The sequence below is a fragment of the Elephantulus edwardii genome, unplaced genomic scaffold (genome assembly GCF_000299155.1).
Source record: "Elephantulus edwardii isolate Elephantulus edwardi_28Jun2011 unplaced genomic scaffold, EleEdw1.0 scaffold00038, whole genome shotgun sequence".
NCBI classification, from domain to species: Eukaryota; Metazoa; Chordata; class Mammalia; order Macroscelidea; family Macroscelididae; genus Elephantulus; species Elephantulus edwardii.
In genome coordinates this window covers 6,798,031-6,817,856 of record NW_006399788.1, presented here as the reverse complement: position 1 = coordinate 6,817,856, position 19,826 = coordinate 6,798,031, and the positions used below count along the sequence as shown (strand labels likewise).

Sequence of the window (19,826 nt, the reverse complement as noted above, 5' to 3'; positions counted from 1 at the left end):
TCAGCCACAGGCACCTTCCTGTGCGGCTTTGATCTCGGTGAAAACAAAGCTGTGGCTCCGCCCACCGCCTGGCCTGAGAGGCTCCGGAGCCTGCAGTACCCACCGGCCCTTCCGAAACGTGCCCTGGGATGAGGACTACACTGTCGCTACCCGCCATCGGCTCATACCGGACCCTCCATCGGGTTTTCAGAGGCTGTAAACTGCACCACGGGAGGGGACTGCCGTCTTTCTCCCTCGGAGCCAGCACTACTCCTTACTCGCTAGGCCACCAGGGCTCCTCCTCGGGTGGTGGGTTAATCAGAAACTCCTGAGCCTGGCAGGCAACCCTTCTCCTTCCCTCTCCTGCTGAAGCATCCCCAGGACACAGGTAGGAATGAAAGGATGGCACAGGATGAGGCAAGCTTCAGATAAAAGGCAAGAGCACCTGTGAGACGTTGGCTTGATGACGCCAAACAAGTGTCTCCCAGGACAGGGGTGGGAGGTGGGCACACTCCTGAGTCCCTGGGGCTGTCTCAGACCCTGGTCTTCCCTTCCTGGCCAAGGCCTGCCCAGGGTTATTCCGGGTGATTATTTTTCCTCGCTCTGGTGGCCTGACCCATAGGGAGTTGTGAGGCCAACCCAAGGACCATGCCTTGTGGTTTGAAACTACCCATTGGCTCCAAGGGAGAAGATGAAAATTTACTGTCATTACAGACTCTGCCGCCATGTACAACCTAGGAGGCCCAGGGAAAGGTCAGCTGAATCGGTTCCCACAAAGGACAATGAGAGAGAGAAGAAAGAGAAAGAGCGCACAGATTTGGGCATGTGCAGGAGGCACCATAGGTTTTGTCTTTCTGGACATGCCTGCAGGCCCACCTTACTGACCCCCAGCACATCTAAGTCAGAAGGGTTGGCAGTGTTCCCAACAAGTCAGGGCACAGAGCAAGCAACACCAGGTTTGAGGCTGCATCTCCCGCCCCAGCATCCCTTTCCCTGAGGTGTCCAGAGTCTCAGGAGAAACTCATTCCTTCTAAAGCATGAGGATCATCATCCTAGGAAAGCAGACAACTTTATAAAAGGGAAGCACAATCCTCACCCTCCAAGGAGTAGGCCTCTGCACTGGGAGAAGGTCAGGGACTAAGGTTCCGAATTGTTGTTTTTGTTGTGTGTCATCGAGTTGGAACCATAGGTGACCCTCCAGCAGATTTTCAGAGCAGCAAATCGCCCAGGAGGAAACTACCCATCCTTCTCCGGTAGAGCAGTTGGTAGATTTGAACTTCGTATCTTTTGGACTGCAGCGCAGATTATTACTAGCCCACCAGAGCTCCGTAAGGTTCCAACTAGGATGGGAATGCTGCGGAAGGGGGAAAGGAGTAAGAAAAGGACAAGCAAATAAAGATTCTTTGCTCTTCAGCAGAGAGCAGCTCATGCCTGGGGGCAGGAGGGACATAGAGGGGAGAGGATAGCATCAACTTTATTTCTTTCATTTCTATATATTCATATTTTGAAAACTTTACACAGTGAAGACCTTTAGCCTCAAGCCCCCTCTTCTCCTTTGAGATACTTGGGCCTCGTCCCACCCTGCTGGTCACCTGTTCAGATACCAAGTACACTGCTGGTCAGGCTACAAGAGCAGTGTGTGCGGCAGGACAAAACCTGAAATATCGAGGAAAGGCCTGAGGAGGTAAGGCTGCCTTCAGCACCCACAGCCCGAGACAGGCCTCAGCCTCACCCAGTGAGGATGAAGGGGCCTTGCCCCCAAATTCAGTTCATGTAAGAGCCATCACCCACCAGCCCCTCTTCCATGCCACCTTGCTATTGCATGGCCCCTGGTCCCAAGGCACCCAGGTCTCTTAGTCAGTCGGAGGCCCTCAGGCCTGGGAGCTGAGGGTGGAGGACAGGGTGTAGCGCTGCCGAGCGTGCTTCTCACAGTACAGCTCATCGTTCACCCAAAAGTGCCCGCGCATCTTCAGGTTCAGCCCGCAGTCTGCACAGGTGTAGCAGCCAGGGTGTCGGTACCGGCCTTCATGGATCCGAACAGCCTGGTTCCTGCATGGGAGGGAGAGCCCTTAGCCTCAGACCCGGGCATGTGCCCAAGGTCAGGCCCCAAACCCAAAGTCAGGGCCTGGGAGGAACCAAAAGCTCCAGGCTTCTCCCTTCAACCCCCCCACACTCCCCACCACACACCCTCACCCCACACCCCCACTCCCACACAGCCCCCTCACTCCCCACTCCACACCCCCACACTCACATATTCCCCCAATCTCCACCACATGCCCCTTCACCCCACACCTCCACCACACATTCTCCCTCACTCCCCACCACACACCCTCACTCCACCCCACACTACACATCCCCCCCCGCACTCCACACCCCACCACTAATCCCCCACCTCATCCCCACCACAAAGCCCCCTCACTCCCCACCACACACTCTCACCCCACACACTCCCACCACACATCCCCCCTCACTCCCTGCCACACAGCCCATCACCCCACAGCCCCAGAGGCCCCTCTCACCCCCAAAACACCCCCCTCACCTCACAGCCCCCCTCACTCCTCACCACACACCCTACCACTCATAGTCCCCACCTCCCCACCACCACCCTCCACCCACTACCACTATGTTGCCTAATCAAAAGAAATGAAGCATTCCTCCCCCACAAAGGCTGATAAGAATCAAGAAGACTGTGGATTGGTTTATCCATTGGTTTATGGAGAAGCAGGTCAAACTGTGGGCCCACAACCAGTATCATAGGTGGATATCAGCTGGGAACAAGTTAGAAATGCCAATTCTTGTGCCCTGCTGGCCTTCTGGATCAGAAATCCCAAGGTAGGACCCAGCAATCTGTGTTTCCATGAACCCTGCAGATGACAGGCTGCAGGCTCCTTTGAGAACTGGTATATTTAAAATGCATTCTTTTCAACAGTGTCCTTATCTCTGCACTGCAGGGGGATTCTATTGCATCTCATTCTGCAGGTAAGAAAATGGAAGCCCAGAAGGGATTTGCCTGCAGTGAGTCAGCTGACCCTCACCCTGGGCGCTGAAGAATCTCACCTGGGGGCCTTTGCACAATCCCCCTGAGAACATGCTGTATTAGACACCCACTGAGGTAAACCGCCCACCTCTGGAAACTTCAGCTGTTCCAAGGGGGCAGGGTGTGGGGACGATCAAGATGCTTCCAGAAAGAGCTGCCTCATCTAAAGGCAAGTCTCTAGATGCTTTGAGACAGTGGAACAGGAGTCAAATGCAGGAGTGTTTTTTCCTTCTCCAAAGACGGAAAAAGAATGGGGAAGGAGAAGCGAGCAAGAAGGCAGAGGAGAGAGAAGATACTGCAGCCTTCTTTAAAATGAAAACCAAGAACAATTAAAAGCAATTGTTGAGCTGAGTCTGACTCACAGAGACTCCTGTGTGTCAGAGCAGAACTGGGCTCCAGCGCTTTCAGTGGTGGGTTGTTTTCTTGTTTTTTGTTTTTGAAGTAGATTGGGTGTTGCGTTGTTCTTGTTATTGTTTTGTACCACTGAGTCGAGCACAACTCATAGCCATCTCTGCCACCCTCATCATCTCTCAACACTAGAGCCCATTTACCACAAAAATCACTGAGGCAGGAGGTCCCCCCTAGGTTCCTCATGCCATTGTGGGGAGTCCCTGGCTGAGTGTTCTTCTGGAGATGTGAGGTGTCCCTCTCCCCCTCGCTGCCACCTGACACTCACCCGATACTGGTGCTGCACTTCTCACACGTGTGGAGCTTCGGGGGTGTGGTGAGCACCCTGCCAGTGGACAGGGAGTCCTGGGGACTCAGTGGGCTGGGCAGGAAGGCTGGGCTGCCACCTGGGAGGTGGGGTGAGGGCAGACACACAAGGACTCATCAACCAGCAGCACCACCTAGGCAGTATCTGTGTGTCCTCCCCTCCTTCCTAAAGGGGCCCCAGGAGGTGACACTAGGCAGGAGGGGAAACAGTCATGCCAGAAACCCTCAGGAGGCCCCACTGCACACAGGCCAAGCTTGCTCAGCTAAGACAAACCTGAGAGGGTCAGCACTCCTGACCCACACGTCAGGCAGAGCAGGCTTTTCCTCGCCTGTGTGGCTGTAATGATGATATTAATAGATAGTAATAATACATAATAACAGCACCGCAGTCACTTTGTACGGTTTTCAAAGGGCTTTCATAGGCATTATTGCACATGAATCGTGGAACAAAGCAAAGAGGAAGCCCAGATTTTTTATTGGGCATTGTCCCTTTTTTCTGCTCTCTCAGACGAGCTGGCTCCCACGGTGAGGTCACAAGGTCTTCCTGTTTGCTGCCCTCCCTCTCCTGGCACTACCTCCTCCCTGTCCCTGGCCTTCTCCCAGAGCCTGCAGAGGCCACAGGTTGTGATGGACAGGGTTTGCTCCCATCCCTGCCTTTCTAAGTGCCTCCAACATCTGAACTCCAAATTGCACAGCTGGAACCAACCACCAATACTGTGCATTCTCCCTGTCAAATGCTGCCCCTGTCCTAGCCCTTCTTCTCCATCCCTGACCCACTGCCCAGGCCGGGTGCTCCTTACCGCTCTCCTGGGCTAGGGCAGCCACACTCCCACAGCTGTCAGAGCAAATGGCAACACCCGACATGCAGCGAAGCCCCTGCAGCAGCATCCCTGTTGCTGCTAGCTGGCAGACACAGCATCAGGGCCCTGCTCTGCCCTGCTCCACACATCCTGGCCACAGGAAGAGCACACCAAGTGCTTGTGCATGGAGGCAGAGCTGGCCACAGCCCATGGCATCAGTGTTGCTCATTTGGCATCTCACGCACTGCCTGGCGGGGTTGTTTGCCTGACTCTCCCCGGTACAGGGTTCCCTAGCCTAACACACTAGGCCCTCCACGGGGGCAGAGCCTGCAGTCCTGCACACACTGCCAGGCCACACCGTTTACTCTCCTCGCCCACACTCAGAGCCTTCTTGCTAGCGGCCTCCACATTCCAAGGCCTTCCCTACCACCATTTTAAGGCCACTTGTTGAAATGTCAATCTTTCTTCAAAGGTCAGTTCATTATCCCTCTTCCTCCCAGAAGCCCTGCCTGCACACCCAGCCCTTTGGACCCCCTTCACATCCCCCTACCCTTTCCTGACCCCAGACAGCTCCCCTCACTTTCTCAGCGACTCCTACTATAGCCTATTGTAGGCTCCTTAAAGGCAAAGACTGTGTCTCCTCCATGTCTGTGCCTACTCTGCTTCTAGTTCTGTGCTGAGGATTAGACAGGCGCTTAGGAGAGACTCATTCAAGAAAATGTCCAGTCAGGACCCCTGTTGTCCTGGGACACTGTCCCCTACCAGAGCCCCTGGGCCCCCTCACCTCTCTCTTCAGCTTCCAGGGCTTCCTGCAAGAGCCGAAAGGAGCTGGACTGTCGGGGGGCCACCCGCCCCTCACGATTTTCCTGCATCATCTTGTAGACTTCCGAGTCCTCATCTAGGTGGTGATGGCCTCCCCCTTCTGAGTCCACACTGTGGGGATGTGAGGCAGGCGGGGATGAGGGGCTCATCATGGGGTGTTAGAGCAAGGAAGGGTAAGGAGGAGAGTGTGCCCAGGGGTCCTAGAGGGGGGCCTCCATCCCCCCCAGGAAGCCAGTGTCCCTCCTACCCTCCCACACCCTCAAGGCCTCCTGCTACCTGAGCCTGGGGCTGGAGGAGCGGACCTTCAGAGAAGGTGGCGGCAGCACCAGCACAGCAGAGTCGCCAGCGCCGCTGAGGCCGGCCTGTGGGGAGGAGAAGCAGCCAGGGGAGGAGTCAATGGCTGGAGACTTCGGCCAACACGCCAGCGGTCAGGGCGGCCAAGCCCCGCGGTTCCCCAGACCCAACACTAGAGGGCTGCACACCCTCGCTACTGGTGGTCACCGCTCTGGACCTGCCCTCAGAGCCAGGGCACCAATGTTTAGTTTCAGAAGGGAAAGGAGGCAAGAAGCCAGGGAAGGAGGCCAGCTTGGAGGAAGGAATTTGTCCAAGCCGTGGAGATATGTGGGTTCAAGGAGGGGACCAGGAAGGGCAGAACGAAGACCACTTAGTAATGAGCTAAATACGAAACCACACATAGTACTGCTAAGTTCTGGAGTCTCTGTGGGTGCTTAATCCTTAACGGAAAGGTAAGAAGTTCAAGTTCACCCACAGGAAACTCAGACCTGAGATCTACACAATAACAATTTTCTTTTAAAGCTACGATTTCAAAGATGTTGGAGGGTCTGGCTCCAATCTGACAGAGGAAAGCCCTTTGCAGTGAAGAAACAGAAAGGAGTGAAATCAAGGGGCCAAAATGCCCATGAAGCCAGGGCTTGTGTTGCTCAGAGGACTCGCCTCTATGCATGCTGCTCTCTCTCCTATGATGGCCAAGGTCTGAGCTGAGTGCCTCTCCTGGCTGCCCTTGAGGTCTAGTCATGCCCTCAGAGTTGTTGGGGAGCCAAATATGTGTTGGGGCCCACATCCTATATGGGAATGTGATCTCCTTAGGTATACCCTGTCCACCTGGGCTGTTACATTTGCTCTCTGCATGGAAATCTTGCCTTGCACAAACTGTTGTTGCTATTGTTGTTATGTGTCATTGGAACCAACTCATAGCTGACTCTCCAGCAACTTTTCAGAGGCTGTAAATTGCATGAGAGGAGATTGCCCGCCTTGCTTCCCTGGAGCAGCTGGTGAATTCCAATTGTGAGTCTCCAGGTTGGCAGTGAATTCCTTACCCACTAGGTCATCAGAGCTCCCGGTAGAGAGAGTAAAAAGATTGGTGGTTACCAAGGACTTGAGGGGGGCAAGATAAATAGGTGGAATATAGGACGAGTTAAGAACAGCAAAACTATTCCTTATGATACTGGAATAGACACATGCATGGCATCAGGCATTTGCCAAAATCTACCTAATCTTACAACACGAAGTGTGAACCACAGAATTGACTGCAGACTTTAGTTAATCACAGTGTTTCGGGCTTGGCCCATGAATTGTAAGGCACATTCTACACAAGCTATTAATGATAGGGGGGAATGTACAAAGGCAAGAAAGGGCATGTGGGAGCCTTGTACTTTCTGCATGACTTTACTACACACATAAACCTGCTCTAAAATAAGAAACTCTATTCCTTTTTTTTTTCTTATGGCACCTTCACCCTCAATCTTGCTCCTGGAGGTCTGTTTTGGTTCTGCACCCCTTCTCTGCTCACTTCTCAGGCGTCTTCCCCAATAGGACACAGCTTGAGGGACTCTCACTGGCCAGTGGAAGGAAGAGGCCTGGAGCCATCCGCTCCCACATGCCAAACCAAGCTGCCTGAGAAGCCAACAACATCCCTCAATGCCCAGTAATTTTAAAACATGATTTTAAAATGCAAAGTCATGGGTGAATTATGGGGTAGAATGAAAAAAATTGCATGATTCTGCAGCTAAAAGAGGAAACTTCAAAGAGTCTTAAGAAAGCCGGCCTGGACCCTCACCCCGCGGCCCTCCTTCCATCTACTCACATGCCCTGGCTCGTGGGGTGAGATGGTGAAGAGGTGCAAGCTAAGGAGATGGGGGGTCAGGGGAGAGTGCAGGCAGAGCTAGGATTCCAAGTCCTGGAAAGGGCCTGTGCGGTCAACTAACAAATTGTGAACTAGTTTCTTAAGAGGCAAGGCCAGCACCACGTCCTTGAGATTTGTCACATGTGGCTGTTCGAGGCACGATGTGCCCTCTAACACGTACTGAAAGGTTCATTGCAGCAAGCCAGTCCGCATGCCCATTCAGTGAAAGAATGCTTACAAAACACAAACCCTTTGCGTCTGCTCATCGAGGGGTGTGCCTTCCTGGAAGAGCAGTTTCTATTCCCAGAAAACCACCACATGGGCTGGGGTGTCCCCTATGGGCTTGGCCCTCAACAGCCCTCAGGAAGGACAAGACCACCACACAAAACTCATTGCCAGCAAGTCGGAACCAAGTCAGAGCTGGCCCGCCAGGGGATTGTCATGGGGCTGTAAATCGCACGATAGGAGATTGTCCATCTCTCACCTGAGGAGCCGCTGGTGGGCTTGAACCTCCAGAGAGGCTGTGACTATAGGTCAGCAAGCACAGCTTCCTGTGTACCAGGCCACCAGAGCGCCACAGCCCTACAGAATCACAGACTCTGGGCTAGGGCCCACCAGTTGTTTAAACAACTGTCCGGTAACGCCGGTGCACACCCCCACCTCATCCATCTCCTCCGCCCTTCCGTCCACATCTGTCTTCACAGGTGCCCTGCCGCACCAGGTCTGCCCTGCTGGAAAAGGAACTCACGGCTCTTGCTCAGAGAAGCTTCCCTCCAGGAGGGACTGTTCCTTTCTAAATTCAGAAGAGCTGCTCTCTCCTCTTTTAACTTCAAGAATTGTCTGTAGCCAACACTTCTCAAATGGTGTTCTAGAGAACACACCTTCCTTAGGAGGCCAATAAGTGAGCTTGGGGCAGGAGGTCAGGAGCTCTGTCGCCAAATGACTTTGGGAAATTGACAGACTTAAGTAGGTTTCTTTCCCATGGGTCTCTTAAGCCTTTAAAATGATAAAATACAGAGCACGTCTCAAAAGGTCCTGGACTTGCACATCCACGTGACCACAGCCCCATTTGCAGGCCTGAATGTAAACTCCACGAGTTAGCAATCAATGTGTCTGATTTTTCCACACAAGCATTTCCAGAACCAAGAGAACTGCCTGGCACATAACTGATGCTCACTAAGCACTTGCTGAAGGAATGAGGAAATAACCAGGACTCCTGCGGTCAAGGAAGGGAACACAGAGCACGAGGCCCAACGCTGAGGCCCAGAGAGGAAAAGCAGTTCATCCAAGGGGGCAGAGTTCATCCAAGGGGGCAGAGCGGGGGTACCCAGGTCTCGCCACCCCAGGCCCCAGATGCCACGCGCCTTACACTGCATTGTTGTTGAGTACCACTGAGTTGGAACAGACTCCTAGTTGACCTGCCAGTGGGTTTTCAGGGGTTGTAAATTGCACTGGAGGAAAATTTCCATTGTTCTTTCCCAATGCATCTGATAAACCTGAACTGCATGCCTTTGGGTTGGCAGTACGGCTCCTTGCCACCATGCCACCAGTGGTGCCAAACCTCAGCCTCACCAGGAGGCACACCAGCCTCAACAATCTGTTACAATAGAGTGCTGATACCCAGAGTTTTGATACCATAGCACTATGGTAAGGCCAGAGAGATTGGAGCCCTACAAATTTTGCACTTAGTGAAGAAGATCAAAGACTACACAGCATTCTCAGTATAGATTACATATAAGTATCAAGAAAGCAGAATCCTCACCACTGGACCCACAGACAACATCCTGATAAATGGAGAAAAGATAGAAGTTGTCAATGGCTCCATTTTTCTCAGCTCTACCATCAACACCTATGGAAGCAGCAGTCAGGAAATCAAAAGATGGATTGCAATTGGAAAATCTGGACCTCTTTAAAGTGCTAAAGAGCCAGGATGTCACTTTAAAGACTAAGGTGCACCTGCCACAAGCCATGGTATTTTTTTTTTACTACTTTATATACATGTGAAAGTTGAACAGTGAATGAGTCTTCTTTATTCGGTTGTGGCATTGGCAAAAAATATTGAATAAACCATGAACTGTCACAAGAACTAAAAAATTTGTCTTGGAAAAAGTGAAGCCAAAGTGCCCCTAGAGGCAATGATAGTGAGATTTAATCTCACATACTTTGGGCTTATTGTCAGGAGGGAGCAGTGGCTGGAGAAAGACATCATGCTTGGAAAAGGAGAGGGTCCATAAAGAAGACCTTCAAAGAGACAGACTGATGCAGTAACTACAACAATAGTACCACAGACACTGAGGAGGGAGCAAGATTGTTCTGTGGAATACAGGCAGCATCACGGCGAGTTTGAGTTGACTTGAGGGCACCTAACAAGAGTGAGTTTCAGGCGATGCTGCTGGTTAGAGAACCATTTCTGTACACTATGTTCCATCTCTCCTTTGCTGGTCATGGGGGCATGACAAGGAAGGGGCCCAGGAAGGCTTCCCTTGAGCACTTGGTCCATTAAGACTCTCCTCCTAGGAACGTTGGCAGGAGGCGGCCAGCACGCAGGCCTTTCCCCAGCCGTTCCTGCTGGTCTCAGTCAGAACCCTCTGGCAACATCTCCCACAACCCCACCCAGCACCCAAACTTTCCAGGTCTGGTTTGTACCACTACGTCCCCATCTCCCAGAACGTCCATCCTCCTCTCATCACTCTTACTTAAGTCCTACCCTGTCCTACCTTTAATGTCCAGCAAAATTCCCCACACAGCTTTTCCAGGCCACCCCAGCCCACACGTCGCCCTCCCCTCCCAGAACGCCTCCTGCTTTTATAATTAATACCACACTGTTTAGTGCTTAGCTGTTCCAAAATTGTTTTGCATGTTTGTCTTATCTCCACAACCACACTTGCAGCTCTTTTAAGAAAGAGGATGCCATTTGAAATAGGCTCTGGGACCCACAGCATCTGGGCATACAGAAGGTCATAGGAAGCTCCTGTTGGGCATCCCCTAGAGAATCCCTTCCTTGCTTGTCATGGGCCTCAGTTTCCAGCACACACCCCCCCCCCCCAGGCTCGCTCTCTGGAATGCAGTCAACCCCAAGGTAGCATTCCAACAGCTGGGCCTTATCCCCTTCACCCAGTGGCTGGCTGGACACCTCCTCTGCCCTCAGCAGCTGTGGCCCAGCACTGTCGGCTGCCTCACTCCCTCACCAGGCCCCATGCCTGACCCTGAAGAGAAGAGATACCCCCAATGGGGGTCAGACCATCACTAGTGGACAGTGGGATGGGAGGGGTGTTTTCAGGGAGAAGACAGCAGAGAATAAGCAAAGTGTCACTTGAGGCAGACCCACAGTCCAGAGCTGGTGCCGCGGGGCTGGGCCGCGCAAGAAGGAAGCAGGGGGATGGGGTTTTGGGAGCTGGGGGCGGGCATGGGGCCTGCAAGAGGGAGGAATGTGTTCAAGAGATGCAGTCAGAGCCAAAAGGGAATCATCCCAACAACAGCAGCAAAACTATTTCAGCCCCAGCCCAAGAGAAACACACGGAGAAGGGAGGAAGTCAGCAGGCAGGGGGTGGGGGTGGGGGGCAGCAGAGTGCAGCCGTGGTGGCCACCTGGGATGGCAGGGCATGACCTGCACCAGAAACCATGGTCCCCCTGACTAGGGAGAAGAGAGCCTTGTTGCTAGGAGATGAGGTGGTGGCTCCCCAGGGGGCCAGGTGGGACCAACCACCTGCCTGAAGCCCCTGGAGGGCACCCCTAGATGTGGGAAGGGGAAAGGAGGCCCTTACTCTCTCTGACTCTCTCCTTCCCTCAGATCTTGCTTACCTGTTGACTTCTGGGGCGGCCACCATAGAATGAGTGGTCAGCAGCGAGTCCCGGAGAGAGTTCTGGACTTTGGAAACTGAAATGAGGCAATGGACATTGTGTGTGCCAGGGGCCCACGCAGCCCGTCCCAGGGAAGAGAGGATGCGCTTAGATCCCTTATGACCACTGAGACTTTTGAGACAGTCCCTGCCCTGTGCTCACCTGCGACTGAGCATGGCCTCTCCAGCCAGGGCATTTGGGCTGGTGGAGGGCGGGATGGAGAAGGGGCTGCACGGCCTGGAGTTGAGGGAGGTGGGGCTGGAGTAGGAGGACCGCAGGGAGGACTGGCTGTCACTGTGCGTCCTCACAGAGCCCTGTAAAAAGAGAGGCTTGGGAGCTGGGCAGCTCCACCCTCAACAGGCCCTGCCCCTCAGGCCTCACCCTCACTTCAGGGGAGTGGGGCTCCTGGCTGGCAAGACAAGACACCTTACCTGGAAGCGAGTAGCCAACAGTTCCAAGGAGCTCTCCCCATTGGCCTGCCCGGGAGAGGCTGCGCGGGACCTGAGAAGGCAACGGAGAGCGAAGGCCTATGAAGATTGCGGGGTTTGAGGACACACCATCTCCAGACTGACCTCAGAACCAGCAAAATGTCCACATCAGACATCTCATTGTCAACCTTCAGCTTCATCAAATATAAAACACACAACTATCATCAACGATCACTCTCCTTTCTTCAAGTAAAGACAGTTTATCACTGGGAAGTGAAAAAAAGGATACACCTTCAGAAAAAGTCACTTAAACTCAATGTCAAGCAATGGTGGTATCACTGTCCTCCCTTCCTTTCGGTTCTTTTCTTCTTCCCCTCAGGCCCCATTTCAGCTAGACTGTCATTTCCTAGTGGTTTGCATATCAGGGAGAAATCAACAAATACATCTTGGAGAAGGTGCAGCCAGGGTGCTCCTTGGAAGGAAGGATGGTGAAACTCCGTCTCACATACTTTGAGCATGTAGTCAGAAGTGGTAAGTCTTTGGAAAAGGATATCATGCTTGGAAAGGTGCAGTGTCAGTGAAAGAAAGACCTTCAATAAGATGGAAGGACACGGTGTCTGGAGCAATGGGCTCAAGTATAGCAAGGGCGGTGGGGAGGTAGCACAGGGCAGGGTTCAGGGCTGCTGTCCACGGGGTTGCTGGGTGTGGTGGTAGACTGCGTGGTTCCTAACAACACTGTTACCCAGTATATAAGGGAATGTACTGCAAACCAAAGACCAGCTGCTTCACGGGAGAAAGATGGGCAGTCTCCGCTCGTGTGATTTACAGCCTCTAAAAACACACTGGAGGGTCAGCTATGATTCGGTTTCAACATGATGGCATGCCACAACAAAACTGATTTCATTTTACATGTTGTCTGTTGCTGTTAAGTGCCGTCAGGTTGATGAGTACGACTCACAGTGACGCTATGAACAAAAGACCTGAACCCTGTTCTATAACTATCATTGTTTGTGTTCATAGAGTTTCCAGAGGCATGTGGTTTAGGAAGCGGATGCCACTCCTGCTTCCAAACCTGAATCAATCTGAGAGCTCCACCAAACATGGCCACGGCGGGTAATCATTATGGCGTTTGACACACCTCTGACACAGTGCTCAGCATCACGCAACTCCAAGTTACTTCAGTACAGCAAATAGAACACTGCTGTACCACTTAAAAGAATGTTCATCCTAAAATCAACTAACACTAGTAAACTGCCACTTTTTTTCAAATACAGGCACACCCACCAAATGCTGGTAGCCATCCCCCAGCCCACAACTCATTGCTAGCTAAATCTGGCAAGCCAATCAGCTGACGCCGCTTGTGGATGAAAAAAACCAAAAACCATACAAAGGTTCCACACATGACCCTCATCAAGAGGCAAGAAACCTTCCAGAATCCAACCACTTTTCAGGAGCCTCCAAGCAGCAGACTTAGTCCAGCACTATTGCTTTTTTAAATACAGGCACGCCCACCAAACGCTAGTTGACTAACCTTGAATTTTTTCCCCATGGAGAAACTGAGACCCAGAGAGAGAGGAAGTTGTCTCAAGTCAAAAAACAGTCACTGGCTGGGCCAGGTATCTACCTTCCTCAGTTAGAGGCTTGTCCCTCACCAGCTTGGCCATTCATGACTAAAGTGCCTTTGAGAAGGTCACACACTGTCCCTTACACAGGCTTTTCCCCCACAAAACAAAGGTGGAGCCTGTCCTCCCTCCTTTCCAGACAGACAGCTGAAGGGCCAAGGTAGGCCCAGCTTTCTCCTCCCCATCCCAATCACAGCCACAGAGACTGAAGCTACCAACCCAGCTCCCCAGGGACCCCCTCCCTAAATCCTCCCAAGTTTAGCCAGTGGAAGCCATGAACAGTAAGTCACCAGAGGGCCAGAAGCTGGCCGAGGGTGATGAGGAGAGCTGATGAGTCCCCCCACCTCTACCCAGTCCCGAGTCTGGCTGCTTCTAGAAAGCAGGAGCGGCAGTCTCTCCAGGGAGGCCTGGCCCTGGCTCTGTCCCGAGCCCTGCTTCCTGCCACAGGGCTTCTGAAGGACTGAGAGGATCTCTTTGGCCAGAAGAGAGTTCTTACAGGACTAAAAAGAGAGCTGGAACCAAAGGCAAGGGGTGCCCAGCATGGACCACTGCCTTGACCTCTGACTCCTGAGAGGGACCTGGGAAGAAAGTCTGGCATCAGCAACCCCTGCCCCTCCCCCACCCCAGAGCGTGGCTTTTGGTCAGATTCCCAGAGGCCATGAGATACTCCCCACCCTCCTCCTCCGGATCTCACTCCTGCAAACACTGGTGGTGCAGGATGGTATTAGGAGTCCCTCAAGGGGCCAGGGTTGTCACTGTATCTGGGACACCACCTCCTGCAGCACGGCCAGGGCAGCAGGTAAGGAAGATACGTGGAGACAGAGAAAGAAAAAGCCTGGTGGTGGGGAGGCCGGAGGCGTCTGACTTAGGTTGGAGGTGCAGAGGACTCTCCTGGCCAGGGAATCTCCTAGCATTCCTGACTCGTGACTCGAGGTGCCTCACCCACAGAGCCACCTGTTCTCCTCTCCTCCCACTTCTGCACCTTCTGTCTCCAGGCTCAAAACCCTACAAAGGTCTGTGCTCTGCAGGACCCAGCGTGGCTCTGTGGGGAATGGCGCCCCAGAACTCCCAAACCACACCTATACGAAGGCCACCTACCTTCCCGGAGACAGGAGTCCAGGAGCCCCAGCCCAGGGCACACCTTACCCAGAAACTTCCCCTCTTCAACCCACTTGGAGCACGTGCCCCGCACCCCTCACACTCGTGGGAACCAGTCAAACCCGGGCTTCCAGGTGGCTAGTGCCAGCCCGCCCTGCCCTGCCTGTGGCTGCATGCCTGGCTTGGCACCCACCTCCACTCACCGGGCACAGGGACACCCCCCAGCCCATCCTGCAGTGCCTGCTGCTGTGTCAAGTGCCCAGGACCTTCATCTAAGTTGACAAAAGAGGCTCATGGGGAGGCCAGCGAAGGTCAGGATGGCTGCCTGGGCAGTGAGCTGGCTGAGGGGGATTGCTAGGAGGCTTAGGGAGCAGAGGTGGGGGTCCTACCGGTCTAGCTGCAGTCGCAGGGGTGAGGGGCTCTGTCGGATCTTGCTCTGGGCCTCTACGTGAAGCATGCCTTCCGCACTCTCTCCATTGATGGCTACAATGATGTCACCAGGCCGGAGGTCAGCAGCTTCAGCTTTGCTCCGTTCGGTTACCTTTAGGGGATGAGGAGTTGGTGAGTCCTTGTCCTCTCAGCCACCCTTAGAGAGAGGAGGAGGAGAAGGGGCTTCCCTCCTCCCTCCTAGCCCTGAAACCAGGGAAGTTTGTTTCTGGACCAGGCTGGCCCACACCCCCTTTAAAATGCCTTCCTCTGCCCTTCTGTCCCAAGACTGCTGTTTCAGGGCTTGCCCTCAGTCAGCCATCAGCTAATCCCCTCCGAAAACTGGAGTGGCAGCCCCACCCCACCCCTGGAGCACTGCCATACTAATGGGGGCCTCCTAAAGAATGTGTAATGGCAGGATTTCAGGAACTGTGATTGGAAATACTCTGGATAGGGAGCCCTGCCCGTGCAGATCACACCTGGCAGGTGGCTGCCTGTAGGCTGGGCCTCCCCAAGAGCACCCCCCAGCCAAGACCCAGACCTGGGTCAAGAGGAAACGAACAACTACAACTAACAGCGCGGGGGCTCTTGTTCCAGCAACCACCCAAAATGGCTGCAAGCAGGTATGTGGTGAGTGGCCAGGAGAAGAGGGCAGGCCCTGTTCTTGAAGTGGCCATCATATCCCCATGGCAACAGGGCCTGGCATTCCCCCCAGGCCCTTCCCACCCACACTCCCAGAAGCAGGCCTCTGGCTCCAGAACAAAATAGAACGATGTCTGTGAGGACCAGAGAGGCCAGGGCAGGCCATCACTTCTGGCGTCACCTCCTGGTCCCTCAGATCTCACCCTTACCTTGGTCACTATGATGGGGGTGTGGAAATCTCTGCCCCCCGTGATGCGGAAGCCCCAGGGCGCAGGTCCCACCACATCCACTGTCAGCGCCATACCTGAGGAGGAAACCCAAGAGGTAGAGGCTGTCTCCACCTCCCCAGAGACTCAGGAAGAGGGGGGACAGTGAAAAAAGGAGATGAGAAGGAGATGGCAGGCCCACAGAGCAGCGGGTCAAGGGCAAGGGTGGGTGAGTAAGCAGCAGAAGGGGATAAGCCCTCCTGCGTCGCCCACTTTCACTTCCCCCCACCATGGGAAGCAGTGAGTGAGTTCCCCCTCGGTGTGGTCCTGCTCTCAGGAGGCAAGCTGTCCCAGGGCTTGTCCCACACAAGGGCTTCCCGGAGGTGGGTGGGCAGGGGCCGCTGAGTGCTAGATGTCAGTACTTCCTCCCTCACCCCCTCCTCCACCACCCTGTGCACTAGTGGTTGCTTCCTGTCCCCAAAACCGACAGTACAAGGTACTTCCTCCCCACTCTGGGGGAGGGCAGGCACATAGTCTTGGGACCTCAGGGCTCTGGGAAACAGGGGTGACAGCAAGGAAGTGGTGGTGCCAGTAGTGCCACCACAGCCGGTAAGGAGCTGGCTCGGTCAGGGGCTGACTGAGAGGGGCCTCCTGGCTGCCCACCAGGCCTGGGCAATGCAGATCAGGTGGGCAAGGCTCCATCAGGGTCCTGCCGCCCTCTGAACAGCCCTGGCAAGAAAACCCAGCTCATCTGCCAGGCTGGGCACACCCACCCCCTGGTGTTGGCCAGCCAGGCAAGGGCAAGCTGACTCCCCATCCCAGCTAAGCCTGCGAGGCTACGGATGCTGCCTGCCAGTCTGTTGGTGCTGCCTGCCAGCTGGGGCCACAGGCCGCCTGTCCGTGGCCCCCTCCACAGGGCAAGGGTGTGTTCTTGTGGACCAGGCCCTGGTAGGATTTCCTGCGCCTCAATTTCTGGAGCCAGGAGCCAACCCTGGCAGGAAACTGCAGTGCCCCCACCCTACCCTGCACCCACCAGGCTGTCCCTGGAGAGGCTCGGAGACTATAAGGATTGCCTGAATCTGTCAGGGACAACAGGGCTATTTCCTGCACCCAGGATCCTGAAGTTCAGGCACCTCGGCAGACACTTCTATCTGCCTTGAACCCCAGCAGCCTCATTCCCTCCTCAGGTCCCAGGTCAGCGTCAGAGGCTGGCAGACGCAATGAGACCTCAGACCTTTGAGCCGGTCAGTGGACTCCGTGCTGCAAACGCCCTGGGAAGGTGTTGGGTCTGCCGGTCCAGGTTCCCCAGTTCTGGAGTCTGGTCCGCTCCAACGCCAAAGTACCCCCAGGCCAGAGGGACAGCGCCCACACTTGGACGAGGTTGCAGAGTAGGGCTGCAAGCCAGGACCAGGGTCGGACACCGCGCTGTGCGCGGACGGAGAGCGGGGAGCGGGGGACAAGGGGCGGCGAGAACCCCGCATGCCGTAGCTGCCTGCGGGGGGCGCAGGTGGGCGCACTCACCTGGCTGCCGTTCACCTGTCGGGCTGGGCGGCCCGGGCCGGGCGGGAAGGGCTGAGGGAGGAGATGCGCCGCCGCCGCCGCCTCTGCCTGACTCTGGGGAGAGCCCGCCCGGGGCTCCGGGACCTGCCTCCGCCCATGTGATCCGGGGGCCGCCCCTGCCACCGCCCCTGGCCGGGGAAGCCGCCGCCTCCGCGCACTCCAGCCCCGCGCGAGGCCACCTGGCCGGCGCTGTGCTCCGCGGTGGGGGTGCTCGCCGGCGCCCCCTGCGGGCCGCAATCGTCCCACGCGCCCAACTACCCTTCCCGGGGAGCAGGGGGAGCGGCCCCAACACCGGCCCAACCCACCGCGCAGACAGCCGAGGCCGCTTCCCCTGCAGCTCTCCCACGCCCCCTGCAGCTCTCCCACGCCCCCTACAGAGGGGCCCGAGGGCACCCCACCAAGGTCAGGGTCGGGAAGAAGTGGGTGGGTCTGTCTGCCGTCCCCACGGCTCCTCTGCCCACTCCCAGCTCAGATACCTGCACAGACGCCGCGCGTTCCAAACCAGGCCTTGGGCCCAGCGCCAGTCCCGAACTTGGCGCCCTTGCTTGGCGGTGGCCACAGAGCTTCTCTGTGCACGGGACCCCAGCTGACTGCCCGTCTGGACCGCTTTGGCTTGCGATTCCCCACAGTCTTCTCCGATGGGCGACCCCCTGCGGTACCAGCAGGTCACACAAAGAGACGCTGAAATGGCCTTACCGCACCTCCCCGTGCTGGCCACTTCCTTCAATCTTTCGGACTGACGCCTTTTGCAAGCTGCCTTACCTCACTGCTCTGCTGTCTTCCTTGGGATGGGCCAGTCCTGAAAATCACCTCTGGCCCTGCCCCCTAGAACTTCCGCCCACCACCTGGAAACCAGGCTCTGGGGATCAGGAAAGGACAGCCAAAAAGAGATGGTCCCAGCGGCCAGCTCAGGAAGGAGCGACCATCTTTCCAAGACCAGCAGGCTTCACCCTGGGGACCTCAGGCTCCACCAGAGTCCATCCTTCCACCTCCAATTGGGCTGGACTTCACACTTTGTCTATCAGAGGAGCACCCCCCGCGGGCACAGCTGTAACTTGCCTGCTTCAGCTGTGAATCATTCCTCCTGAGTTCTCTGGTAGGAGTGAGTGGCCCCACCACCATCCCCACCTACCCCGTGCTGGGATTCAGTCATCTGCTTCCACCCAGGGCACGTAGATCAGCCATACACCACCCTCACAGTATCTAGCCCTAAGCCTCCTGCTATGGCCACTTTTCTTTATGCACCTGTAAGACCTCCCCAACTAGACCAGAAACCTCTTGAAAGAGCAGGAAACTGCAGGTAGGACAAGCACAGCTTTGAGGGAACTTACATCTAGTCTCAAATGTCAGGACCCTCTCTTCCTGGTTGTGTGATTTTAGGCAATTTCCTTAGCTCTCTGAGGCCTCAGTTTCTCCGGGTGGAAGATGGAGGTAATGTATCATTTGCCCTCTTACTGCTGTGCAGATTTTCTTCTCATCTAAAGTTGCTGTCACACAGGTGTCCTCTGGAAACAAAGTTTTTTTTTCTTTTGGGTCGCTGGTCCATCTCTAGAGCCCAGTACAGTGCCAGGCACATAGCAGCCATGCAATAAATATTTGTTGAGTATTACTTGAAAAAATGGAACAAATGGATTTTCCTTCTTCCCTCCCTCATGTTCTGCTTCCTATTTGTGGCAGGTACTCTGTTGGATGCCCCCTTTCCCTCTTAACTCTGCCTTGAACGATCTGAAGAAATATCTCAGAGACTAAGCCACAAAGTCTGCTGCTGGGTGGAATGTGCACTCCCAAAAGCCACAACAAAGACAGCATAATCCAAGGCCTAACTCTGTGGCCTGAACAGTCCCTCACCTCCTCATCTCTATAAGGCAGGGGGGAAGGAGGACAATTCCCAGAGGCCTAAGGTCCTCTTTGACTCTCTTATGTCTTGAGCCAATGAGCCACATATCAAGTGCCCATGGCTCTCCTCACCCCTACTCCTCAGACCTCCTGCCTCATGCCTTTTGCTGGTCAAATCACAGACGTCATCTCACAGGCAGGATTACCATCATTTTACCCAGCAGGCAGCCCAGAGGCATTGGGTTTGTTTGCCTGGGGAAAGTTCAGGGCCCCATCAGAGAAAGGGTGTGGATTTGGAAAGGAAGTCTGAACCCTCTTATCTTTTATGAGGACATCAGTGAATGTGAAAGGAGCTGAGATGAGGGATCATAAACCTAAGATTCCTGAGGATCTTTTCAAAGCTAGTATGGACCTGTGGAACTCAGAACCAGCCTGATGACTGGGATAGGGGAACTTATGGGGAAAAGGAATCCATGCAGGTCTTGTTCTTCAAGCTGCCATTTAAACTCTTCCCAGGGCCTCTGGCCACACCTAGGCTCAAGGAATCTGCCAGGACCAGGCCACTGCTCTGCGTCACAGGCCCACCCACCTCTGTCCTGACTGAACCAGGCACCATCACCCTTCACATTAGCCATTTAGTCACTTCAGTGACAAGCCAAGAAGACAAAAGTTC

At 54.7% G+C, this 19,826-nt stretch overlaps 1 protein-coding gene across 1 annotated transcript; it reads right to left on the bottom strand.

The window, feature by feature from the left end:
* Positions 1-1,850: 1,850 nt before the first annotated feature.
* Positions 1,851-19,578, bottom strand: PDLIM2 (PDZ and LIM domain 2 (mystique)). The gene is made up of 10 exons (XM_006884834.1): positions 19,566-19,578; positions 15,761-15,855; positions 14,873-15,024; positions 11,767-11,836; positions 11,498-11,649; positions 11,297-11,372; positions 5,671-5,714; positions 5,315-5,496; positions 3,693-3,810; positions 1,851-2,028 (listed from the first exon to the last, which is right to left on the bottom strand). Exons 2-10 carry the CDS (start codon positions 15,851-15,853, stop codon positions 1,851-1,853), a joined length of 1,065 nt encoding a protein of 354 aa, XP_006884896.1. The 5' UTR covers positions 15,854-15,855; positions 19,566-19,578.
* Between the last annotated feature and the right edge of the window lie 248 nt (positions 19,579-19,826).